This window comes from Scyliorhinus torazame, chromosome 5 (assembly GCF_047496885.1).
Source record: "Scyliorhinus torazame isolate Kashiwa2021f chromosome 5, sScyTor2.1, whole genome shotgun sequence".
NCBI classification, from domain to species: Eukaryota; Metazoa; Chordata; class Chondrichthyes; order Carcharhiniformes; family Scyliorhinidae; genus Scyliorhinus; species Scyliorhinus torazame.
Window position 1 is genome coordinate 90,451,618 of NC_092711.1, and position 26,410 is coordinate 90,478,027.

General features: G+C 45.4%; 2 protein-coding genes across 13 annotated transcripts; one reads left to right on the top strand and one right to left on the bottom strand.

Moving 5' to 3' along the window:
• Window positions 1-3,003: 3,003 nt before the first annotated feature.
• Window positions 3,004-14,807, bottom strand: LOC140418914 (uncharacterized). Of its 8 annotated transcripts, XM_072502586.1 has the most exons (3): window positions 14,733-14,807; window positions 11,958-13,180; window positions 6,585-6,832 (listed from the first exon to the last, which is right to left on the bottom strand). In XM_072502586.1, exon 2 carries the CDS (start codon window positions 13,071-13,073, stop codon window positions 12,270-12,272), a length of 804 nt encoding a protein of 267 aa, XP_072358687.1. In that variant the 5' UTR covers window positions 13,074-13,180; window positions 14,733-14,807; the 3' UTR covers window positions 6,585-6,832; window positions 11,958-12,269. The 8 variants fall into 8 exon arrangements, with proteins under 8 accessions (XP_072358692.1, XP_072358694.1, XP_072358690.1 ...); XM_072502591.1 differs by lacking the exon at window positions 11,958-13,180 and having other exon boundaries at window positions 3,004-6,832; window positions 14,733-14,749; XM_072502593.1 differs by lacking the exons at window positions 11,958-13,180; window positions 14,733-14,807 and adding an exon at window positions 13,854-13,871 and having other exon boundaries at window positions 3,004-6,832.
• On the top strand, window positions 8,653-26,146 carry LOC140418912 (uncharacterized). 5 transcript variants are annotated; one of them, XM_072502579.1, is made up of 3 exons: window positions 14,567-14,641; window positions 19,861-19,976; window positions 24,859-26,146. In XM_072502579.1, exon 3 carries the CDS (start codon window positions 24,966-24,968, stop codon window positions 26,001-26,003), a length of 1,038 nt encoding a protein of 345 aa, XP_072358680.1. In that variant the 5' UTR covers window positions 14,567-14,641; window positions 19,861-19,976; window positions 24,859-24,965; the 3' UTR covers window positions 26,004-26,146. The 5 variants fall into 5 exon arrangements, with proteins under 5 accessions (XP_072358684.1, XP_072358679.1, XP_072358682.1 ...); XM_072502583.1 differs by lacking the exons at window positions 14,567-14,641; window positions 19,861-19,976 and adding an exon at window positions 8,653-8,849; XM_072502578.1 differs by lacking the exon at window positions 19,861-19,976 and having other exon boundaries at window positions 14,564-14,641.
• The last annotated feature ends 264 nt before the right edge of the window (window positions 26,147-26,410 follow it).

Sequence of the window (26,410 nt, forward strand, 5' to 3'; positions counted from 1 at the left end):
TCTTCATAAGATTTCAATAATATTAATTATTTTTAAACTATTTTAGATGATACAACAACTTTCTTGCAGATCTCACTATTATGAATAGAAAACATCCGTATTGACTTCTCACACAGAAAATAGCAGGAGGAGGCCATTCGGCCCTTTTGAGCCTGCTCCACCATTCATTATGATCATGGCTGATCATCCAACTCAATCGCTTGATCCTGCATCCCCCACCCCCCCCCCCCCCCCCCCCGCCAATATTCTTTGATCCCCTTCGCCCTAAGTGCTGTATCTAACTGCTTCTTGAAAACATACATTCTACATAAACATACATTCTACATAATTGGCCTCAACTACTTTCTGTGCCAACGAATTCCACAGGCTCACCACTCTCTGGATGAAGATATTTCTCCTCATCTCTGTCCTAAATGGGCTACCCTCATATCCTCAGACTGTGACCCCTGGTTGTGGACACACCCACCATCGGAACATCCTTCCTGCAACTACCCTGTCCAATCCTGTTAGAATTTTATAGGTTTCTATGAGATCCCCTCTCATTCTTCTAACTTCAGAGAATAAAATCTTAATTGATTCAATCTCTCCTCATACATCAGTCCTGCCATCCTGGGATTTGGTCTGGTAAACCTTCGCTGCACTCCCCCTCGAGGAAGAATAAAGATAAGGAGACCAAAACTGCACACAATATTCCAGTTGTTGCCTCACCAAGGCCCTGTATAATTACATCTGCCATTCATTTGCCCACTCACTCAACTTGTCCAAATCACACTGAAGGATCTCTGCACCCTCCTCACAGCTCACCCTCCCACACAACTTGATGTCATCTGTAATTTTGCAGATATTACATTTTGTTCCCTCATCTAAATCATTTATATATATATTGTAAATAGCTGGGGTTTGATCAGCAATCCCTGTGGTAGTCACTGCCTACCAATTTGAAAAAGACCTGTTAATTCCCATTCTGTTTCCTGTCTGCCAACCAGTTTTCTATCCATACCAATACACTACTCCTAATTCCATGTGCTTCAATTGTAAAAGCTCATCTCCTAAGGAGGGCTTTGCCAAAAGCCATCTGAAAGTCCAAATGCACCACATCCACTGGCTCTCCCTCGTCAACTCCACCAGTTACATCCTCAAAATTCCAGTAGATTTGTCAAGCATGATTTTCCCTTCATAAATCCATGCTGACTCTGTTCGATCCTGACACTGCTTTCTAAGCGCTGAGCTATAAAATCTTGATAATGGATTCTAGACTTTTCCCCACTACCGATGTCAGGCTTACTGGTCTATAATTCCGTTTTCTCTCTTGCTCTCTTTTTAAATAGTGGAGTTACATCAGCCACCCTCCAATCCGCAGGAACTGTTCCAGAGACTATAGAATCCTGGAAGATGATCACCAATACATCCACTATTTCGAGAGCCACTTCCTTAATTACTTGCCGATGCAGATTATTAGACCCTGGGGATTTATCAGCCTTCAATCCCATCATTTTCCCCAACACTATTTTTCTACTAATATTGATCTCCTTCAGTTCCTCCCTCTCACTAAATCCTGCATTCCCCAACATTTCTCACAGTGAATTTTGGCTAATCCAGCTTTTTATAAGCTCTGAGACTGTGTCTAATCAAATTATTCCTTTCCAGATGATTATACATCCTATCTCTTATAAACCTTTCCAAGATTTTGCCCACAACAGAAGTAAGGCTCACTGGTCTATAGTTACCGGGGTTGTCTCTGCTCCCCTTTTTGAACAAGGGGACATTTGCTATCCTCCAGTCTTCTGACACTATTCCTGTTGACAAAGATGACTTAAAGATCAAAGCCAAAGGCTCAGCAATCTCCTCCCTAGCTTCCCAGAGAATCCTAGGATAAATCCCATCCGGCCCAGGGGACTTATCTATTTTCACCCTTTCCAGAATTGTTAACACCTCCTCCTTATGAACCGCAAGCCCTTCTAGTCTAACTAATCACTAATGGTTAGTGATTTGGAGGGGAACCTGGAGGTGACGGTGTTCCCAGGTATCTGCTGCCATTCTGCTTCTAGATGGTGGTGATCCTGAGTTTAGAAGGTGCTGCCTAAGGAGCCTTGGTGAGTTACTGCAGTGCATCTTGTAGAAAGTACACACACCTGCCATTTTTCATATGTGGTAAAGGGAGTGAATGTTTGTGGATCGGTTGCCAATCAAGTGGGTTACTTTGTCCTTCTTGAGTGTTGTTGGATCTGCACCCATCCAGACAAGTGGGGAGTATTCCATTACATTCCTGATTTGTGTCTTTTAGATAGTGCACAGGTTTTAGGGAGTCAGGAGGTGAGTTACTCGCCGCAGGATTCTTGCCTTTGATCTGCTCTTGTAGCCACCATTTATGGCTAGTCCAGTTTGGTTTCTGGTCAATGGTAACCCCCAGGATGTTGACAGCGAGGGATTCAATGATGGTAATGCTATTGAATGTCAAGGGGCAATTGTTAGATCCTCTCTTGTTGGAGATGATCATAGTCTGGCACTTGTGTGGCACAAATGCAACTTACCACTTGTCTGTATAAACCTAGATAGTATCTCGCTGCATTTGGCCATGGACGCTTCAGTAACTGAGGAGTCGCAAATGGTGAACATTGTGCAGTCATTAGCAAGCATCCCCACTTCTGACCTTATCATGGGAGGCCGGTCATTGATGAAGCATCAGCTGAAACTAGTTTGGCCTAGGACACAGTTTGAGCATGTCTGGGATTCATTCTTCAGTGAATTACACAAAGCATTTCTGAATAAGTTATTTTACATTTGACAAATCACAGCTGCACACTCAGTGATATCCTCACATGAGGCTACAAGGGCTCCATCCAATGCAGACAATTCAGAGACTTTCAGGTGATCTCATATTAAAATATAGAATTATGTAAGTCTAATTGCAATCAACCAATCCACCAGTGTTTGTAAATAGTTTGCTCGATTGTTTTAGTTTGAACAAGACTGAACGATTAGGAAGGACAGGAATTTCAGATGGAAAATTGAAATTAATTTATTTAAAATAAAGATACATAGCGATACAGAAGGAAAAGGGTAAACTGATCGATACAAAACAGACTTTTACCATTTCTCTTGGTTGATCAGGCTGTAAAAACATAATCCCTCTTGTACCCCTTCTTTGACAACAGCTCTTGATGGGAATCTTGCTTTGGGGATTCCAGTACTTGGCTGGCAACAGACCTTCTCCTCGGGTTTTAAATCCCTCAGTCGCTCTTATCTCAGTTTGAATAAACTGATTAGAACTCAATGGTTGGTCAATTTCATACCTGAATCAATTTGATTGTTTTTTTAACCATTTGGGTAAATGTCTCAGATCAGGATACAATGGGAATGTTTAATGTATCCCTCCCATCATTGTGTGACCTTCCAGTTACAAATAAGGTTACCAAGTGTATGAAGACTTGTTGCTAACCATCATATCAGATCATACATTCCTTCTCACAGAAGCTGTAATATAGAATTTAAAACAGGCTTACAGTTTTAGGTACAACCAAGTCTTTTAACACAACCACTTCCAGATTATTAAATCTTCAATTAAAATCAACTGAGGCACACTACTTAATTAATAATTTGTTTCTGACTAGTGAATAATTAATACACATCATTGACTAATACAATAGATCAATTGCCGAATACAAAATGCCCTTTTCATTTAAATGTTAGTTTCAAAATGGCTTCCTTGATCTTATTAGCTTACTTCAGTAAATATAAAATGTAGCTCACCTGAAAATGAATCATTTCTACTGAAACTTACTGCCTAGTCCCACTTATATGTGTCTGTAAATATCTTTGCTCATCTCCCCCTGAATGCTTCAATGTCTCGGCAGTGGCCAGTTTATCAAATGCAATTCTCTTTGAACGTTTATCCACAACGATGCAAACATCTCCAAGAGAGCCATCAATTTATTAGTCTCATCTACACTTTGCTTTCATTAAAATATCCATCAATACCACATTGATATATTCCACTGAACTACACCCACAGTGAGGTATTCCAATTCCCATTTAGTGGAGTTATTTTTCCTTAACTTTATTCTGTGCTCAATCACTTCCTCTTATACAATTTTACATATCCCATTAGATATCTCATTCATGAGGCTGAAACATTACTGTCCAGTACTCCTACTACCTTTAAAACAGGAATCAGACTTTCCAATTTGATTCCAGGTATCAACAGTTTAGATGTTTTTATTTTCAAAATTATTTCAAATTCAATTTGCAGTATTGTGGGGCTGGCGGGTTTTCTTAATCTTCAATTTATTTCCCAAAAGGAAACCTTCTTTTCCGATTCCCGGGAACCACCCAGACCGTTTGTCATCAGGTTTTGTTCTGAATATTTGATAATCCCCCTCAGCTTCAGGTAAATCTCCCTTTCGAAGTTTGAAATAGCAAAGCTACAATTTTACTTTATCAATTTTGGCAACAATTACTCTGACTTGCTGGTTATAAATTGTATTTTTACATCAGAATCAGGAGTCTTGGCAATTTTTTGGTTTGGAGGCAAGTTCCATCTCTCCCATCTCAAGCTCTTTCTCTCAGAAAGTAGCAAATGGCCTGAATGGTTAAGGCCAAAGTCTCTGAAAGGCAAAGCCTTGAGTTCAAATTGTCACCATGTTGTGATACTTGATGCCAGTTCTTGAATTCAGAAATAAAAACCTTCTCGATCTCTTGCTGCAGCATCAGCACGAACCCGGGAAACCTGTTGAATCCACTTGGATTTGTCCGAGAGCCCAATGGATTAATGTGTTCAGGAGAGCAACCAAGGATGAGAGAGCGGAAATAATCTCGAGTTAACGATGAGGTGTCATTGTTCAGTGGTTATGTTCCCACCTGAGTCAGGATGATGTGGGTTCAATTTCAGCTCCAGAAACCTGACCATAAAATCCGGCTGGTATTCCGATGCTGTACAGAGGGAATACAGCACTGTACTGAGGGAATACAGCACTGTACTGAGGGAATACTGCACTGTACTGAGGGAATACAGCACTGTACTGAGGGAATACTGCACTGTACTGAGGGAATACTGCACTGTACTGAGGGAATACAGCACTGTACTGAGGGAATACAGCACTGTACTGAGGGAACACAGCACAGTACTGAGGGAATACAGCACTGTACTGAGGGAATACAGCACAGTACTGAGGGAATACAGCACTGTACTGAGGGAATACAGCACTGTACTGAGGGAATACTGCACTGTCTTTCAGAGGAAACCTTCCACTATAACCCCATCTGCTCTTGCAGCTAGATGTAAAAGTTCCCTTGATGATATTTCGAAGGAAGTTCTCTCGAATGAACTGCTCAATATAAAGCCCTCGGTGATGAGCACTGAACAGATAATCTGGTCATAATCATAGTTCTGTTTTGAACTCACTTTCTTGCTTCACAGATGCTGCCTGACCTGCTGAGTATTTCCAGCATCTTATTTGTGATTGTAGGAGCCTGTTGTACACAATCTGGCTGCTGCATTTCCTACATTACAACAGTGACTATACTTCAAAAGAACCTCAGTGTCTGTAAAGCACTTTGGGACATTCTGGAAGTTTTGAGCGGTGCTACATAAATCCAAGTGTTCCATTAACAAAGGAGAAAAGGCCCAACAATGGAACAGTCGGTAACAGGAGATCAATCAGTCTTCTCTTATCTTAGAGAAATCAAGGACTCCAACACTGTGTTTAATGCAATTCATGTCCATTCTGATAATCCCATTAACTGGGCTGGAGTTTAACATCAATGGAAATAAATCTGAACTGTCAGAATGAACATGGTTCATTCCTGAGTGTAGGAATCCAATCCCTGTAATCACATGTGAACTCTCTGGTGACTCAGACGAGCGGATGGCTGAGTGAATCCTCTGCCACACACAGGGCAGGTGAACGGCTTCTCCCCCGAATGGATTCGCTGGTGGTTCATCAACTCCCTTCTGCTTTTAAAGCTCTTCTCACAGTCAGAACATTGAAATGGTCTCTCATCAGTGTGAACAAGTGTATGTGTCCTAAGCTGCGATTTTGCAGCGAATCCCTTCCCACACTCAGCACAGGTAAAGGGTTTCTCTCCATTGTGAATTCGCTGGTGATTCTGAAAATTAGGTAAATTAGTGAAACTCTTCCCACACTCAGTGCAGGTGAAGGCTTTCTCTTCAGTGTGAACACGCTGGTGTCTAAGAAGATGTGATGATCTAATAAATCCCTTCCCACACACAGAGCAGACGTATGGCCTCTCACCAGTGTGGACACGCTTGTGTAGAATGAGGTGGGAAGAACAAGAGAATCTCTGCCCGCACTCAGAGCAGTGGAATGGTCTCTCCCCAGTGTGAACCCGTAGATGTTCAGTGAGGTGGGATGAACACCGGAAGCTCTTCCCACACTGAGAGCAATCGTATGGTTTCTTTCCAGTGTGAACTTGCTGGTGTGTCATTAGGCTGGATGACTGAGTGAATTCCTTTCCACAGTTGGAGCAAGTGAACAACTTCTCTCCAGTGTGACTGTGTTTATGAGTTTCCACTGCAGATGGGGAGCTGAAACCCTTCCCACAGTCCCCACATTTCCACGGTTTCACCATGGTGTCACTGGATTGGATAATCAGTTAAAGCCTCGCTGACACAAAGAATAATTGTACAGTGTCTCCCCGCTGTGAATGATGTGATGGTTTTTCAGGTTGTGTAATAGTTTCTCTCACTCGGGTGTGTGTCCGTGTGGGTCTCGGTGCTTTTCCAATCACACTGATGTTTCAGATCCTTTCCTACATCAAAGGCTGGTGATCTTCAACTCATCGTGAATGTGTGACATCCTCTCCTTCCAATCCCCTGTAAAAGGAGTTGACTGTGTCAGTATCACTGTCTGCCCAAGATAGAAATTCAGAACAAATAATTCTAATTTCAATGGAATATTCTTCTCTCTCTTATTTCCCCAAATATGTTGGCCAATCAAAGTAAAAGAAGGCAAAATCACAACAAAATCAAAGAAAACTTTTTAACTAAACCAGAATGTTGTTTTCAGTGTCTCAGAAGCACTCTGCACCCTGAGGTACCAACCGTTGTGGAAGGTGTCAAGTGTACTGGAGGACACCTCATGTTTCCGTTCCAGGGCCACCTGAACATGGACAAGACCACGGAAGAGAGGCGAGCAGCCAGAGGAAGCCCTACATTCTCCCCCCATAGGGATCTACAAATTGGTGTTTTAAACAGATCAGGAGCAGACCAGCCGCTCCAACTAGCCCAGACCCCTCTGTTCAGCAAAGCTGACCTTCCAAAAGAACATCCTGCCTAAGCCCACTCCCCTACCCTATCCCCATAACCCCACCTAACCTGCAGATCTTTGGGTTGTGGGAGGACAGCAGAGCACCGGAAGAAACCCAGGCAGACACGGGGAGAATGTGCAAACTTCACAACGACAGCCACCCAAGTTCGGATTCAAATCCGGGTCTCAGTCGCTGTGAGGCAGTTCCAATTAACAACTTTAAACTATACTGAATAATGTATCCGGGCACTAGGACCCAGTTGGAAAAGAGACCCTGAAGGTTCTGCCCATTCTCTCCTACGTCACCCAGAGACCATCGCATGCGCTCTTCCTTTCTCTGAACCATCATGGCGGCCGTTCACCTGGCCCTGATCCCAGGCTCAGGAACCGGAGCCACAAACTCGCTCCGGCAGCGTCTTATTTTGGGTTTACGGCGTTCACTGAGGAGTTGAGAAACTCTCTCCGTCCAGAGCTGGCTCCATCACTCCCCCTGGATTCCATATCCTGACCAGTTTACTGCAGCCCATCTGCACCTCCACTTCCCGGTCCTCTCCGACTCGGAACAGAGGAGCCATCCAGAATGCCCCGCGGCTGGCTGGGCCTGGAGCATGCGCACTCAGCACCTGCGCAATGAGTCAGTTGGATCAGCGGTTTCTGGGCCGCGGGGGATTGTGGGAACAATGGCCACCATTCATCAGCTCTAGTAGGGAAATTTTAATTTTAAAAAATAATCTTTACTGTCACAAGTAGGCGTATATTAACAATGCAATGAAGTTACTATGAAAAGCCCCTAGTCGCCACATTCCGGCGCCTGTTCGGGTCACAGAGGGAGAATTCAGAATAGGACAAAGAAAAGTACAGCACAGGAACAGGCCCTTCGGCCCTCCCAGCCCATGCCCACCATGCTACCCATCTAAACTAAAATCTATTACACTTCATGGGTCCGTATCCCTCTATTCCCATCCAATTCACCTAACAAGCACGTCTTTTGGGACTTATGGGAGGAAACATTAGTACCCGAAGAAACCCACGCATACATGGGGAGAACGTGCAGACTCCGCACAGACAGTGATCCAAGCCGGAAATTGAACCCGGGACCCTGTGAAGCAACAGTGCTAACAACTGTGCGACCGTTCATTAGGCTGCAAGTGATGTTTTTAGCCTCAATGAGTATTTGTTCAATGTGAAAGGTTGCAGCCCCTGTATAGTTACCTGAAGGGACGGCTCCTCAATATTTGGTTAATTTTGGTCCCGAAAGATGTGCTGTTAGGTAATTTGAACATTCTGAATTCTCCCTCTGTGTCCCCGAACAGGTGCCGGAGTGTGGTGATTGGGGGCTTTTCACAGTAACTTCATTACAATGTTAAGGTAAGCCTACTTGTGACAACAAAGATTATTATTATTAAATAGCCTGGCAAGGTGGGCGGGGGGTCTTGTGGAGCAGTGTGGTTGCCTCTGAGCCGGAATCTCTGGATTCAAGTTCTACCCCAGGACATGATGGGCAAGGAAAGTATGTTCATAACCCAGTCAAACAGGTTGAGTGTGTCAACCTGCAAATGCTTCTCAGCACACCAATGTCTGATGGTAAGAGTGAGAGAGAGTCCTGGTCAGCCACGTGTTGCGTGTGAGCCTCTCAAGTTATAAACCCTTGGTAACAGACTAGTGACCAGTTCCAGGAATTGCTCGCTATGGAAACAGATGAACATCTACCTTAGTTAACCACGAGTGAGAAAATAATTAAATTGATGTTTTTGTCAGGCGCTAGGACCCGGGTGGGAACAGGCGCTGAAGCCCCGCCCACCATATTTTACATCTCCAAAATCCGGCGCAAATGCTCTCGCCCCGTTAAATCAACAGTTAACCTTGCGCTTTTGGGGGGATAAAGCCCGGAGCTGCAAATGAGGGACCCGCAGGTTCATGTTCGGGGTTTGAGTCATTCACCAGGTGTTTAGAAACCCTCCATGTCCACCCACCGGCTCCATCGCTCCCTCCGCATTCCACATCTTCACCAATTTGGCGATATGACAGACAAGAGACTTACCATCGCTATCACTGCGCGTGCTCCAGACACCGGGCGGTACTGCGTTTGCACAGTACTCTCCTGTGGTGTGAATGGAGGACATTCCCCACCGCGGGGGATACTGGGTATAAGCACTGCCATTGAAAGTTAAAACCAGTGAACAGTGAATTGTTTTGATATCATGTGGCGAATGGGTACGCTGGGACGGGAATCAATAAAATTAAGAATCAAATTATACACCTACCTAAGGAAACCTTTCCTTTAGATAATTTGGATATTCTGAATTCTTCCTCCGTGTACCCGAACAGGTGCCACAGTTACTTCATTGCAGTGTAGTGTAAGCCTACTTGTGACAATAATAAAGATTATTATTGTGCATAAGCCAGTGGTTCTTTCTATCCAGGGGTCTTTTAATGCTCCTGAGTCAGGAATCTGACATGAACTCAATTGTGTAATAATAATAATGATTATTATTGTCACAGGTAGGCTCTGAGAGGTCTATGAAATGCAGGAGAGATTAAATGGTGAAAGGGATGCAAGGCAAAATGAAATGGCAATCGGGAATATAGAAAGATTGCTAACACTGATGGTGGCCATTCTGCAGGGTCGACTATTCAGTGAATCTAGAATGATTAGAGTGTGGTGCTAATAATGCCAGGGTTACAGGGTTGATCCCCGTGCTGGCTGTCCAAGTTCCCCTGGGTGCAGGTTGCTGCATTCGGTTATGATTCTTGGATTTGGATTTATTGTCACAGGTACCGAGGTACAGTGAAAAGTATTGTTCTGTGTACAGTCCAGACAGATCGTTCCAGACATGAAAACATAGTACATACTATGGATTACCTCCAGAGTTGACAGTTCTAATGTACTCCTGACGGCTCTGCCACATTCTCCTATCTATAAAATTGAGGTCATTCAAAATTCTGCAGACCAATGTCTCAACTTGCAGACAGCCATCTATTTACACAACCCCCCCCTCCTCGAATTGTGGCCCCTCTTGCCCCCCATTTCAATTGTGCACCATTGGTGGCCCTGCTCCTTCAGTTGCCTCGACACAAAGCTCTGGAATATGTTCTACCCACTCCCACACCTTGTCAGCATGCTGAGATTTGAACCCGTGCCCCCAGATCATTCGTCTGAGCCTCTGTATAACTAGTCCAGATGACATGACCACTACACCATATTCTCCCCTCAACTTGGGGTGAGAAAAGGGCAGCATGGTGGCGCAGTTATTAGCACTGCTGCCTCACAGTGCTGGGGAGGGGTTCGATCCCGGGTCACTGTACATTGGAGTTTGCACATTCGCCCCGTGTCTGTGTGGGTCTCACCCCAACAACACAAAAGATGTGCGGGATAGGTGGATTGGCCATGCTAACTAGCCCCTTAAGTGGAAAAATTAATAAAAATGAAATAGATTTGGGGTGGGAAAGCATATGAGCAGCAAGAGTTTTAGATGATTTCAGCTTTCCAGGTGCTGGGAAGCAGGATCAATGAGAGAGGCTGGTCAGGAATGCATTGGAATAGTCAAACCTCAAGTTGACGTGGGTTTGAATGAGGATTTCAGCAGCAGACAAGCTGGGGCAGGCTGGAGACAGGTAACGTTACAGAGGTGGAATTCCGTGGTGTTTGCGATGGTGTGGATATGTGATCAGAAACTCGTCGGATTTAAATCTGACATGGAGATTGTGCAGAGTGTGGTTCAGCCTCAGACAGTTCCCAGGGAGTGGGATAGACTCGGGAGTTAGGGAACGGAATTTCAAATGGTGACTGGAGATAACGGCTTTGATCTTCCCAAATTTTAATTGGAGGAAATTTCTGCTCATCCAGTGGATGTGGGATAAACAGTTTGATAATTTGCTATCAGTGGAGGAATGGAGAGGGATGGTGGTGAGGTAGGGCTTGGTGTTGTCAGTGTCCATGTGAAAACTAACACGGTCTCCATGTGAAAACTAACACGGTACTTTTGGACGGCGGGACAGTGGATAGCATTGCTGCCTCACAGCACCAGGGACCGGGTTTGAATCTGGCCTTGGATAACTGTCAGTATGGAGTTTGTGCATTCTCCCCAAATCTGTGTGGGTTTCCTCTGGGTGCTGCCTCAGTCCAGGTTAGGTGGTGTTATGGGGATAGGGTGAGGTTATGGGCCTAGCTAGCGCGCTCTTTCAGGCGTATTGTGCAATCCTGAGTGGCCGAATGGCTTCCTTCTGCACTTTAGGGATTCTATGGATTCTAGTGCCATCATGTCGATGGGAAATAGGAGGGGCCAAGGATAGATCCTTGGGGGACACCATGTTGGAGAGGAAAGGGAGTTTGGAGATGGGGTGGTACTTTGCAGGAAGTTAGGGTCAAAGGTTGTTTTCTCAGGAAAGGTGAAGATAGTGTATTTAAAAGTGAGAGGGACAAAGCCAGAAGAGAGAGAGAACTGTTAACGATATCAATTAATGTGGGGAAGTTGGATGGTCAGCGGTTTATTGAGAATTGGGTCAAGGGAGCAGAAGGCAGGTCTCGTAATCAAGATGAGATTGAACAGGACATGACAGGAGATCGGAGAGAAACCGGAGATAGATCCGAGTTCACACTCAGACAAGGGGGATTTTTAGAGACAGTTTGGCCCGGTGGAGCTAGTGGAAGGGAGGGAAGCAGCAGAGCAGCTGATCAGATTGTCCACTTACTGTAATTACTTGTGAATTCGCTTGTGTCTCATCAGGTTGGATGACTGTGTGAATCTCTTCCCACACGTGGGGCAGGTGTACGGTCTCTCCCTAGTGTGAACTCGCTGATGTGCCAGCAGGCTGGATGACTGAGTGAATGTCTTCCCACACTGGGAGCAGGTGAACGGTCTCTCCCCAGTGTGAGTTCGCTGGTGTACAGTGAGGTCAGATGATGTCTTGAACCCAGTTCCGCAGTAAGAGCACCTGAAAGGTTTCTCGTCAGTGTCAATACGTTGATGACGCATCAGTTCCCCGGAACTTTTAAAGCACTTCTCAGTCTTGGCATTTAAAAGGTTTCTCATCAGTGTGAACACGTTGATGGTGGAGCAGTTCCCGGGAACTTTTGTAGCACTTCCTGCAGTCTGGGCATTTAAATGGTCTCTCCTCATTGTGAAAACTCTGGTGATTCAGCATAGTGGATAACTGAGTGAATCCCTTCCCACACTCAGAGCAGGTGTAAGGTCTCTCCCCAGTGTGAGTGCGCTGGTGCGTCCGCAGATTTGATGACCTACTGAACCCACTGCCGCACGCGGAGCAGGTGAAAGGTCTCTCCCCAGTGTGAGTGCGTTGGTGTTCACGGAGTTGAGATGACTGCTTGAACCCAGTCCCACAGTGAGAGCATCTGAACAGTCGCTCGTTGATGTGAGCTTGTTGATGGAGTATCAGGTCCCGGGAACTTTTATAGCACTTCCCACAGTCTGGACATTTAAATGGTCTCTCGTCCGTGTGAACCCGCTGGTGCGTCATCAAGTCAGATGACCGACTGAATCCCTTCCCACACTCTGAGCAGATGAATGGTCTCTTCCCAGTGTGAACTAGCTGGTGTCTCAGCAGGTTGGACGACTGAGCGAATCCCTTCCCACAGAGGGAGCAGTTGAATGGTTTCTCCCCGGTGTGCACTCGCTGGTGTTGCAGCAGGCTGGATGATCGAGAGAATCTCTTCCCACAATCAGAGCAAGTGAATGGCCTCTCCACAGAGTGTCTTGGATGATGAATTTCCAGTTGAGATGTGGATCTGAATCCCTCCTCACATTCCCATGGTTTCTCCTCACTGTTAACGGAGCTTTTGCCTTCCATGTTCAAAATTCACCGATATTCACGTTACAACAAATTGAGCGATTCTCAGATCCTGATGTGATGTTTGGCTTGAGTTTCCTGAATGCAAATCGTCCCCTTGTAACACTCTGTCAAATTGATTTAAAACAGAAATATGGAAGTGAGAGAGAACCCACAAAAACACAAACGCAGGTTGTGAAATTGAGCTGCATGAATCTGGTCATTTGTGGGGCCGGCACTGGGAAAAAGTGACCATGAAAACTGCTGGATTGTTATAAAACCCAACTGGTTCACTAATGTATTTCAGGGAAGGCAACCTGCCACCCAGTCTGAGCCCACACAAGACTTGGGCCTCTGCAAGAATACAAGAAACAGGAGCAGCAGTAGACCATTCGGCCCGTCAAACCTGCTCTGCCATTGAACACGATTGTGGCTGATCTTGGTCTTCCTTCCCCTTTCCCGCCAGCTCCCCATCTCCTTGACTTCCTGAGAGACCAAAATTCTCACCATCTTAACCTTAAATATATTCAATGGTGGATCATCCACAATCCTCTGGGCGAGGGAATTCCATGTGACAAGAAAGACAGAAAGGGAAAGAAAAAGAGAGTGAGTCGTGGTGGAGAGACAGAGAGGGAGACACAGAAATGATGAGAGAAAGAGAGAGAGAGAAGGGAGTGACAGGAGCAATGGAGAGACATTTTCTCAACCGACAACTGAATCACAATTTGACAAAATCTCCTAAACCCTTACCCTCCACCACCTGGATGGACCAGGACAGCAGATGTATGAGAAAACCATCACCTGCAAGTTTCACTCCAAGACACACACCATCCAAACTTGTCTGACATCCAGTACTGGAGGAGCAGAAATTTCCACTATTTAAATATTGAGAAGACTAAACCCATTCTCTTTGTCCCCTCGACAAACTCCACTCCCTTGCCACCAACTCCATCCCTGTCAAATGTGTACGGCTGAAGCAGCCTGTTCACAACGCTGGTGAAATATGTGACACCTGATGAGGTTCCAAACACATATCCACATCACCACCAAGATCACCTATTTCCAGCTCAGTAACACAGCCTGACTCCGCCTTAGTGTCTTCTTATCTGCTGCAGAAATTATCATTCATTCCTTTGGTATCTCTCGGCCAAATTATTCTAACACACTCCCAGCCGGCCTCCAACAACCCACCCCCCCCCCCCCATCCAAAACTCTGCTACCCATGTGCTTACTCACAACAAGTCTTGTTTATCCATCCCCTGTGCTCACTGATCTACAAACGATTCCCTTTAAGAAGCACCGAAAGTTGAAATTTCCCAGTCTTCTTTTCCTCTAATTGTGATCATCCTGATCTCTGTAATCTCCTCCACACCCCTTTGAGATCTCTGCACTCATTTAATTCCAGCCACTATAGCATTCCATATTTTAACCTCTCTCCCATTACTGGCCTTTTATCATTTGACTGCTGCGAGTACCCAATTAAAAAGGCTTGTGCGCATGCGGATTTCTGGGAACACGCAAACAAGATGGCGGCCGGTTAGTTCTGTCTGTGACAAAGCTGCAGCCACCGCTCAGGTCACCGGGTACCGGTAGGTTTTTTTTTCTGGTTTCCTGTTTCTATAACATGTTTTCGAACCGTGTCTAACGACCCGGCTGATCCCTCCGTCCCGCCATTCCCACCTTTACTGATTGCGAATCCGAGAAAGAACCTTCTTCACGTCGCCATTAATGACACTGCGCATGCTTCACTCAGACCAGTCCCGCCTCCTCATTCGCTCCGATTGGTTGGAGGACCAGCCGCTCCTGCTCGGTCCCCCGGTTCCGCCCCCTCTCTTCTCATTGGCCTGGAGCTGCCGTCAATCACCCCGCGCATTGTGAGGTGTCAGGTGAGGGGTCAGTGTCAGTGTCGGGGGCGGGGTTTACCAACCCCAGTGGGGCCCCAGAGCTGAATGTGAAACAAATGAACATTCTCCACTCTCACTGTCCGCCACTTCCGGCTTCTCTCCACAAACAACCTCACAGAGACCAGGAGGGAGACACTGACCCAGTGACAATGTCACTGCATTAGAGGAAAAGTCTAATGTAACCCCTCCGGGTCAAAAAGGCAGAAAGTAGGAGACCAGTAAGTTTAAAGCCTGTTGGGAATGGAATCCATTATTGAGGAAGTAGTAACTGGACATTTGGAAAGTCAAACCGCAATCCATCAGTGGTTTTGTGAAGGGTAAATCGTGTTTGACAAATTTGTTGTGAGCTCTTGGAAGATGTAACAAGCCAAGTGGATAATGGAGGTCCTGTAGATGTATTTGGACTTCCAGAATACATTTGATATGGTGTCATATAAAAGATAATAAACAAGGTAAGATCCCACGGTGTTGAGAGGTAATATATTAGTTTGGATTGAGGATTGGCTAAACAACAGACAGCAGAGAGGGCATGATATATTAGATTTATTGACACGTACTCGTGTATAGTGAAAAGAATTGTTCTGCGTACAGTTCCATACATGAAAGACATAGGACATAACGATAAATACACAATGTAAATGCATAGACATTGGATGAAGCATCTGGAGTGTAGTACTACATCTTCAGTACAGAAGATACGTGGAGAGGTCAGTTCAGTCCATGACCGGGTGGTTCAGGAGTCTGGTGACAACATGGAAGAAGCTGTTTTTGAATCTGTTTGTGCGTGTTCTCAGACTTTTATATTTTCTGCACGATGGAAGAGAGAATAGCAGGTGTGAGGGGACTTGGATTATGCTGATCTGTCTTTTTCTGGTTGGCAGGTTGTAACTAGTGGTGTGCCACAGGGTTCGGTCCTCGGGCCCCAACTATTTACAATCCAAGTTAATGACTATGGGACAGATAGAATGTACGAGAGCCAAATTTGCAGCTAACACTGAAATGGGTGGGAAAGCAAGTTGCAATGAGGAAATAAGAAATAAACAAATGGTTAGGTGAGTGGGCCAAAATGTGGCAAATGGAATTTAACGTGCATAAGTGGGAGGTTATTCATTTTGGTCAGAGGAATAAAAAGGCAACTTCTTATCTAAATGGAGAGAAACTTCATAATGCTTTTGTACAGCGGGATCTGGGTGCCCTCGTGCACGAATCACAGACAGTCTGCAGGTGCAGCAGGTAATAAGGAAGGCAAATGGAATTTTGGCTTTGATTGCGAATGAAATGAAAATCGCTTATTGTCACAAGTAGGCTTCAAATGAAGTTACTGTAAAAAGCCCCTAGTCGCCACATTCCAGCGCCTGTTCGGGGAGGCTGTTACGAGAATTGAACCATGCTGCTGGCCTGCCTTGGTCTGCTTTCAAAGCCAGCGATTTAGCCCTGTGCTAAACAGCCCCAGTCATGGAATAGAGTATAAAGTAGGGCAGTGCTGTTGTAACTGTGTCGCGCGTTGGTGAGACCACATCTGGAATACTACAGTTTTGGTCCCTTGGACAATGACATAAATGTATTTGAGGCGGTTCAGAGGCGGTCAAGTGGAGAGAGATTTGAGCAGTTTAGGCCAGTACTCACTGGTGTTTAGAAGAATGAGAGGAGATGTAACTGAGGTACATAAGATGCTAAAGAGGATTGATGGGGCAGACATAGAGCGGATGTTTTCCCTTGTTGGACATTCTAGAAGGAGAGGCCATAGTTTGAGCCTAGTTCTGCATGTTTTATTTCAAGGGGGCTGAAGTATAAAAGCGAAGAGGTGTTGCTGTAACTACAAGCTACCAGTGAGGCCACATTTACAACATTGTGTACAGTCTTGCTCCCGTTATTTAACAAAAGATATGTTATCATTGGAGGCAGTACAGAGGAGGCTTACTGGGATGCTTCTGGGTATGGAGGGACTGCCAAATGAGGAAAAAATTTATTTTACCCCAGGAAATGTGGAGGCCGAGTCCTTGATCAGTTGCAAGGCTGAGATCGATATGTTTTTAATCAGTAGGGGAATTAAGGGTAACACAGATAAGGTAGGAAAGTGGACTTAGTGAGTGTTAGATCATAGAACATACAGAGCAGAAGGAGGCCATTCGGCCCATCGCGTCAGCACTGGCCCACTTAAGCCCTCACTTCCACCCTATCCCCCTAGCCCAATAACCCCTCCTAACCTTTTTGGACACTAAGGGCAATTTAGCATGGCCAATCCACCTAAACTGCAAGGCTTTGGACTGTGGGAGGAAACCGGAGCACCCAGAGAAAACCCACGCAGACATGGGGAGAACGTGCAGACTCTGCACAGACAGTGACCCAGCAGGGAATGGAGCCTGAGATGCTGGCGCTGTGAAGCCACAGTGCTAACCATTGTGCTACTGTGCTGCCCAGCTGTGATCTCACTAAATGGTGGAGCAGCTCAAAGGGCAGGATGAGTGACTCCTGTTCCTATTTCTTCTGGCCTGTTTGTTGGTAAAGATTTCCGGAATCTGTGTGACTGGAGAAGCACTGAGATATATAAAATCCGGGTTAGACACCACCTGGACTGCTGTGATTTTAAACAAGAACGCAAATGCTGGAAATCTGCAGGATTTCGGACAGCATCTGTGGAGAGAAACAGAGTTAATGTTTCAGGTCAGCATGATCATTCATCAGATCAAGAATAGTGTTTCCGTTTGGGACCAAGGTGGAAATCTGTGAGTGGAGCCAGAGGATATTGGTCGGGTGTTGAATGAACACTTTACATCTGTCTTCACTGAAGGAATCTTTTAATATTATTGGACTGTGCCAAGTTGTTAGATTCCTACTATTATTTGACTCTGTAAAGTTGAAGGAAATTATAGTATTCCTACTATTCGGTTACCAGTAGCACTTTGCGATTACTGGAACTCCGCAGAAATTTGCAGTTAAAACGTCTCAGGTGCCAAAAGGAATTCTTTTATTTTTCTTCTATTGATTACAATTTGAAAGTAATTTAAAAGGCAATTCGTAGACAATTTGAAGCTTTCAGAGAATTACAGACATTATCTTTTTGTTTAGGCAGACAGTTCGAAAGTAACTTTTAAAAGGATCAAAGTCTGAATATGAAGAGAGAGAGAGCTAATCTTCAGCTAAACTCAAACTCAAAGTCAAAAACACTACATCACTACAAAGACAGACTGACTGGACAGACAGACTAACAGACAGATGGACGAACAGACAGACTAACAGACTGACAGACTAAAAATGGCGGGGGGAAACCTTTCAGTTATACCCTTTCATATCTGTCTTAAGTCATCTAATCACACCCCAATATAATCCTAATTGGTTTGGGTTATACTCAAACACATTTGATTTGACGGCAAGCCGTCCATCTTCAATGTGCAACATTAGCTTTTAATTGTTTCATGACTGCATGTTATGGAATGTGATATTCTGCTAATCTTTACCAGCAATAAACTGGTTTTAAGCTAGCTTGACTAATGTAACAATGGAGACTTCATGTCGAGAAAGCTGGAATCAAATATATATTCGATTCAATGTTTTATCCATTAAAATGTTTCGGCCTTATAAGCTATGGAATGTGGTTCACGCTGTAATCACAAATGGCCTGAAAAGAGAACAATAGAGCTTTAGTTACTGGACTCCTGCCACCTCGTTGCCATGGAATTCAGCCCTTGTCCTTGACAGCAGCACAAGCATAGTGTCAAACTGTCTTGCAACTGTGCTGTTTAAATCTATGATGGAATTATGCTGTTTCATGTATCCATTGAAGCTATATGTTTTGAGATGACCTGAGGTTATGGGTGCTGAAATTCTCATTTTTAAATGGGTATTTAAAACTGTGGCTAAATATTTATGCTTAAACCTATCTTTTATCTTTTACCTATACTAGTTGTATTAGAAATATCTGGCTTCTACATTCACCCAAGAGAATGAGGAGGTAGATATGGAACTTGGGCAGAGAGACTGAAGATCCTGAGCAAATTGACATAGGGAGTGACATGGTATTGGAGGTGCTGGCAGGTTTAAAACTGGACCGGATGAGTTGTGCCCTAGACTGCTGTGGGAGGTGAGGGAGGATATTGCAGGGGCTCTGACCCAAAATTTTAATTCCTCTCTGGCCATGGGGAAATTGCCAGAGGACTGGAGATCAGCTAATGTGGTCCTACTGTTTAAGAAAGGTTGTAGAGATAAGCCAGGGAACTGCAGACCAGTGAGTCTCACATCAGTGGCAGGGAAAATATTGGAGAGAATTCTGAAGGAGAGAATCTACTTGCCTCTCCAGGCAAGATTTGATCAGAAATAGCCAGCATGGCTTTGTTAGAGGGAGGTCATGCCTAACAAATTTGATTGAATTTTGTGAGCAGGTGACGAGTATAGATGAGGGAAGTGCAGTTGATGTAGTTTACATGGACTTCAGCAAGCCTTTGACTTGTCAGACCATAAAGACATAGGAGCAGAATTAGGCCATTCGGCCATCGAGCCTGTTTCACTATTCAATCATGGCTGATATGTTTCTCATCCTCATTCTCCTGTCTTCTCCCCATACACCGGATCCTGTTATTAATCAAGAACCTATCTATCTCTGTCTTAAAAACAGTGATTTGGAGAGCACCGTGGAGTAGTGGTTAGCGTTGCTGCCTCACGGCGCCATGGTTGCAGGTTCAATCCTGGCTCTAGGTCACTGTCCGTGTGGGGTTGTCCCCATGTTTGTGTGAGTTTCGCCCCCACAACCCAAAGATGTGCAGGGTAGGTGGATTGGCCATGCTACATTGCACCTTAATTGGAAAAATTGAATTGGGTACTCTGAATTTATTTTTAAAATTAAAAAATAATAATAACAGAGTGATTTGGCCTCCTCAACTGACCGTGAGGTTTCTGTAAATTTACAGAATACTGGAAGTGGAGGTTGAACAGACGGGAAACGCAAACCAAATGTCACATCGCGATATGACAGAGTCACTCGGTTCATTGGAAACTAAATTTCAGCAGCATCTGGGTGTGGAAGGTAAAAGGTTTGTCTGTTCTGTCTGTGAGGGAAGATTTCAGGTCTCAGTGTGACTGGAAAAGCCCCGAGATTCACAAACCCTGGTTAGGCCAAACCTGGAGAACTGTGTTCAGTTCAGGGCAACAAACCTGAGGAAGGATAGAATGGCCTCGGAGGGAGTGTAGCTCAGATTTTTTACCTGAATGATATCTGAACACCCCCCGGGGTTAAATTATAAAACTAGATCACACAAAAGAGTCAGAGACATGATGACACAGAGAATGGCATTCAGCCCATTGAATCCATGCTAGCTCTCTGGAGCAATCCAGTTAGTCCCATTCTCCTGCTCCCTGTATCCTCGCATGTTTATTTCCCTCAGATGTCTATTCAATTTCCTTTTGAAATCAAATCATTCATTGTGTCTATTTTCAAACTCCCTCATAAGCAGCGAGTATCAGGTCATTGCCGCTCGCTGTGTAAAAACATATCTCATATCACCTCATATCACCTCCATTTCACTTTAGTAATGGAGAGGGATAGGTGCGTGCAACAGGGCAAGGTTTACAATTGGGGGAAGGGTAAATACGATGTTGTCAGACAAGAATTGAAGTGCATACGTTGGGAACATAGGCTGTCAGGGAAGGACACAAGTGAAATGTGGAACTTGTTCAAGGAACAGGTACTACGTGTCCTTGATATGTATGTCCCTGTCAGGCAGAGAAGAGATGGTCGAGTGAGGGAACCATGGTTGACAAGAGAGGTTGAATGTCTTGTTAAGAGGAAAAAGGAGACTTATGTAAGGCTGAGGAAACAAGATTCAGACAGGGCGTTGGAGGGATACAAGATAGCCAGGAGGGAACTGAAGAAGGGGATTAGGAGAGCTAAGAGAGGGCATGAACAATCTTTGGCGGGTAGGATCAAGGAAAACACCAAGGCCTTTTACACATATGTGAGAAATATGAGAATGACTAGAGCGAGCGTAGGTCCGATCAAGGACAGTAGGGGGAGATTGTGTTTTGAGTCTGAAGAGATAGGAGAGGTCTTGAACGAGTACTTTTCTTCTGTATTTACAAATGAGAGGGGCCATATTGTTGGAGAGGACAGTGTGAAACAGACTGGTAAGCTCGAGGGAATACTTATTAGGAGGGAAGATGTGTTGGGCATTTTGAAAAATTTGAGGTTAGACAAGTCCCCGGGCCTGACGGGATATATCCAAGGATTCTATGGGAAGCAAGAGATGAAATTGCAGAGCCGTTGGCAATGATCTTTTCGTCCTCACTGTCAACAGGGGTGGTACCAGGGGATTGGAGTGTGGCGAATGTCGTGCCCCTGTTTAAAAAAGGGACTAGGGATAACCTAAGGCCAGTTCGTCTTACTTCGGTGGTAGGCAAAGTAATGGAAAGGGTACTGAAGGATAGGATTTCTGAGCATCTGGAAAGACACTGCTTGATTAGGGATAGTCAGCACGGATTTGTGAGGGGTAGGTCTTGCCTTACAAATCTTATTGAATTCTTTGAGGAGGTGACCAAGCATGTGGATGAAGGTAAAGCAGTGGATGTAGTGTACATGGATTTTAGTAAGGCATTTGATAAGGTTCCCCATGGTAGGCTTCTGCAGAAAGTAAGGAGGCATGGGATAGTGGGAAATTTGGCCAGTTGGATAACGAACTGGCTAACCGATAGAAGTCAGAGAGTGGTGGTGGATGGCAAATATTCAGCCTGGATCCCAGTGGGATCAATTCTGGGTCCTCTGCTGTTTGTGATTTTCATTAATGACTTGGATGAGGGAGTTGAAGGGTGGGTCAGTAAATTTGCAGACGATACGAAGATTGGTGGAGTTGTGGATAGTAAGGAGAGTTGTTGTCGGCTGCAAAGAGACATAGATAGAATGCAGAGCTGGGCTGAGAAGTGGCAGATGGAGTTTAAGCCTGAAAAGTGTGAGGTTGTCCATTTTGGAAGGACAAATATGAATGCGGAATACAGGGTTAACGGTAGAGTTCTTGGCAATGTGGAGGAGCAGAGAGATCTTGGGGTCTATGTTCATAGATCTTTGAAAGTTGCCACTCAAGTGGATAGAGCTGTGAAGAAGGCCTATGGTGTGCTAGCGTTCATTAACAGAGGGATTGAATTTAAGAGCCGTGAGGTGATGATGCAGCTGTACAAATCTTTGGTAAGGCCACATTTGGAGGACAGTGTACAGTTCTGGTCGCCTCATTTTAGGAAGGATGTGGAAGCTTTGGAAAAGGTGCGAAGAGATTTACCAGGATGTTGCCTGGAATGGAGAGTAGGTCTTACGAGGAAAGGTTGAGGGTGCTAGGCCTTTTGTCATTAGAACGGAGAAGGATGAGGGGCGACTTGATGGAGGTTTATAAGATGATCAGGGGAATAGATAGACAGTCAGAGACTTTTTCCCCGGGTGGAACAAACCATTACAAGGGGACATAAATTTAAGGTGAATGGTGGAAGATATAGGGGGGATGTCAGAGGTAGGTTCTTTACGCAGAGAGTAGTGGGGGCATGGAATGCACTGCCTGTGGAAGTAGTTGAGTCGGAAACATTAGGGACCTTCAAGCAGCTATTGGATAGGTACATGGATTACGGTAAAATGATATAGGCAGCATGGTAGCATTGTGGATAGCACAATTGCTTCGCAGCTCCAGGGTCCCAGGTTCGATTCCAGCTTGGGTCACTGTCTGTGCGGAGTCTGCACATCCTCCCTGTGTCTGCGTGGGTTTCCTCCGGGTGCTCCGGTTTCCTCCCACAGTCCAAAGATGTGCAGGTTAGGTGGATTGGCCATGATAAATTGCCCTTAGTGTCCAAAATTGCCCTTAGTGTTGGGTGGAGGTGTTGACCTTGGGTAGGGTGCTCTTTCCAAGAGCCGGTGCAGACTCAGTGGGCCGAATGGCCTCCTTCTGCACTGTAAATTCAATGATAATCTATGATTAATCTAGGACAAAGGTTCGGCACAACATCGTGGGCCAAAGGGCCTGTTCTGTGCTGTATTTTTCTATGTTCTATCTCCTGTAACTTTTACATACAAACTCTGAACAGGCCACTCGGCCCCTCGAGCCTGCTCCGCATTCAATACGATTGCGGCTGATCTCATTCTAACCTCAACTCCACATTCCTGCCTACCCCTGATGACCTTTCACCCCCTTGCTCATCAAGAATCTATCCAGCTCTGCCTTAAAAATATTCAAGGACTCTGCTTCCGCTGCCTTTTCCGGCAGGCGTTCCAAAGTTTTCCAACTCTCGAGAAAGAAATTCTCATCTCCATTTTAAATGGGTGACTCCTTATTTTGCAACAGTGATGCCCTCGTTCTAGATTCTCCCACAAGAGGAAACATCCTCGCCACATCCACCCTGTCAAGACCCCTCAGGATCTTGTATAATTCAATCCAGGCTTTACCCAAAACTTTAAATCTGTCTCCCTAGTGCTTGTACAACCAGTGAATGGAAATAGAGTTTCTTTGTCCACCCGATGGAAACCTGGCGTAATCTTGTGTCCCTGAATCAAATCTCCCCTCAACCTCCTTTGCTGGAACCATTCTGGGAAATCTCCTCTGCACCTTCTCCAAGAACCTTCACATTCTTCCTGAAGAGTGGTGACCAGAGCTTTATAAAGATTCATAGCATAGAATTAGAACCATAGAATTCCTGCAGAGCATTCAGCCCATCAAGTCTGCACCTATTCACTGAAAGGTCGTGCTACCACTCCCACGTCGACGCTACCACCAAGAAAGCACAACAGCGCCTATACTTCCTCAGGAAACTAAGGAAATTCAGCATGTCCACATTGACCCTTACCAACTTTTACAGATGCACCATAGAAAGCATCCTATCGAGCTGCATCACAGCCTGGTATGGCAACTGCTCGGCCCAGGACCGCAAGAAACTTCAGAGAGTCGTGAACACCGCCCAGTCCATCTCACAAACCTGCCTCCCATCCATTGACTCCATCTACACCTCCCACTGCCTGAGGAAAGCGGGCAGCATAATCAAAGATCCCTCCCACCCGGCTTACTCACTGTTCCAACTTCTTCCATCGGGCAGGAGATACAGAAGTCTGAGAACACGCATGAACAGACTCATAAACAGCTTCTTCCCCACTGTCACCAGACTCCTAAATGACCCTCTTATGGACTGACCTCATTAACACTACACCCTGTATGCTTCATCCGATGCCAGTGCTTATGTAGTTACATCGTATATCTTGTGTTGTCCTATTATGTATTTTCTTTTATTCCCTTTTCTTCTCATGTACTTAATGATCTGTTGAGCTGCTCGCAGAAAAATACTTTTCTCTGTACCTCGGTACACGTGACAATAAACAAATCCAATCCAATCCAATCGAAAGGACACCCTGCCTGGGCCCACACCCCTACCCTGGCCCTATAACCCCATAGCCCCACCTAACCTGTACATCCCTGGACACTAAGGGGCAATTTATCAAGGCCAATCCATCAAAGCTGTCCTTCTTTAGACTGTTGGAGGAAACCTGAGCACTGGGTGGAAACCCACGCAGACACGGGGAGAAAGTGCAAACTCCACACAGACAGTCATCAAGGCCGGAATTGAACCCGGGTCCCAGGTGCTGTGAGGCAGCAGTGCTAATCACTGTGCCACCGGAAGCATCGTTTTGGTATCAATATTACTGTTCATGAAGCTCAAGGTCGAATAATTTGCTTTGCCAACTACTCTCTTGTAGATATACAAAATCCCTATTCGCCTCTTTCTCCTCCCGAAGAGGCCAGTTGGGTTTTTATGACAATCCAGCAGTTTTCATGGTCACTTTTTCTTAGTTCCGGCCCCACAAATGACCAGATTCGTTCAGCTCAATTTCACAACCTGTTTTTGTGGGTTCTCTCTCACTCCCTATTTTCTGTTTTCAATCAATTTCACAGGGTGTTCGAATTGGAGGCTTCAAAGTCCGGAAACTCAAACCAAACATCACATCAGGGTCTGACAGAGTCGTCAATTTATCATTGCTGAATATCATCGTACTTTGAACATGGAAGGAAAAAGCAGCATTCACAGTGGGGAGAAACCGTACACGTGTTGTGTGTGTGGACGAGGATTTGTTCGATCATCAGGCCTTACAAGCCACAAATGCAGTCACACTGGGGAGAAACTGTGGAAATGTGGGGACTGTGGGAAAGGATTCATTTCCCCATCCAAGCTGGAAACTCATCAACACAGCCACACTGGGGAGAGACCATTCACCTGCTCCAAGTGTGGGAAGGGATTCACTCAGTCATCCGACTTGCTGAGACACCGGCAAGTTCACACTAGGGAGAGACCATTCACCTGCTCAAAGTGTGGGAAGGGATTCACTCAGTCATCCGACCTGCTGAGTCACCAGCGAATTCACACTGGGGAGAGGCCATTCACCTGTTCAGAGTGTGGGAAGGGATTTGCTATTTCATCCAACCTGCAGAAGCATCAGCGAGTTCACACTGATGAGAGACAGTTTCAATGTCCAGAGTGCGGGAAGTGCTATAAAGGTTCTGGGGATCTGATGCGCCATCAACGTGTCCACAGTGACGAGAGACCGTTTAGGTGCTCTCACTGCGGGACTGGATTCAGACAATCATCTCACCTCACTGCACATCAGCGAATTCACACTGGGGAGAGACCATTCGCCTGCTCCTGGTGTGGGAAGAGATTCACTCGGTCATCGGCCCTGCTGGGACACCGGCGAGTTCACACTGGGGAGAGACCGTTCATCTGCTCCAAGTGTGGGAAGCGATTCACTCAGTCATCCGATTTGCAGAGACACCAGCCAGTTCACACTGGGGAGAGGCCATTCAGGTGCTCTCACTGCGGGACTGGGTTCAGACAATCATCTCACCTCACTGTACATCAGCGAATTCACACTGGAGAAAGGCCATTCACCTGCTCCAACTGTGGGAAGGGATTCACTGAGTCATCCGCACTGCGGAAGCACCAGCGAATTCACACTGGGGAGAGACCACTCACCTGCTCCGAGTGTGGGAAGGGATTCACTGACTCATCCCACCTGCTGAGACACCAACGAGGCCACAAGTAACCACAGTGATTGAAATTTGCTGTTCCTCACATTCAGGACTGAACCACGTTCATTTGAGTCTCTTTCTGCTGATAACAAACTCCAGCCCATTTACAGGGGCTAATATTCTGGCTAAAAGTCAAATAAATTAGATTTGTGTTACATACGCAGTGTTGATACTTTTTAATATCTGACACAAGTTAGTTCCTTTTGAAGTACTCTCGCTCTCCCCTGTCTCTTCCATCCTCACCTCCAACAAGAAGTGTGAGGAGCTTGTGGAGCTTCTTTGTGACTGAGATTGAGTAAATCCGATCAGCTGCCTCTGCTGCTTCCCTCCCTTCCACGAGCCCACCGGACCAAACTGTCTCTAAATTTCATCCTTTCCCGAGCACTGAACCCACATCTTTCTCTAGTTTCTCTCCCAACTC

Coding starts and splice junctions, on each gene's coding strand:
- LOC140418914 (XM_072502586.1), bottom strand. CDS start 13,073: ATGGAAGGCAAAAGCTCCGTTAACAGTGAGGAGAAACCATGGGAATGT.
- LOC140418912 (XM_072502583.1), top strand. CDS start 24,966: ATGGAAGGAAAAAGCAGCATTCACAGTGGGGAGAAACCGTACACGTGT.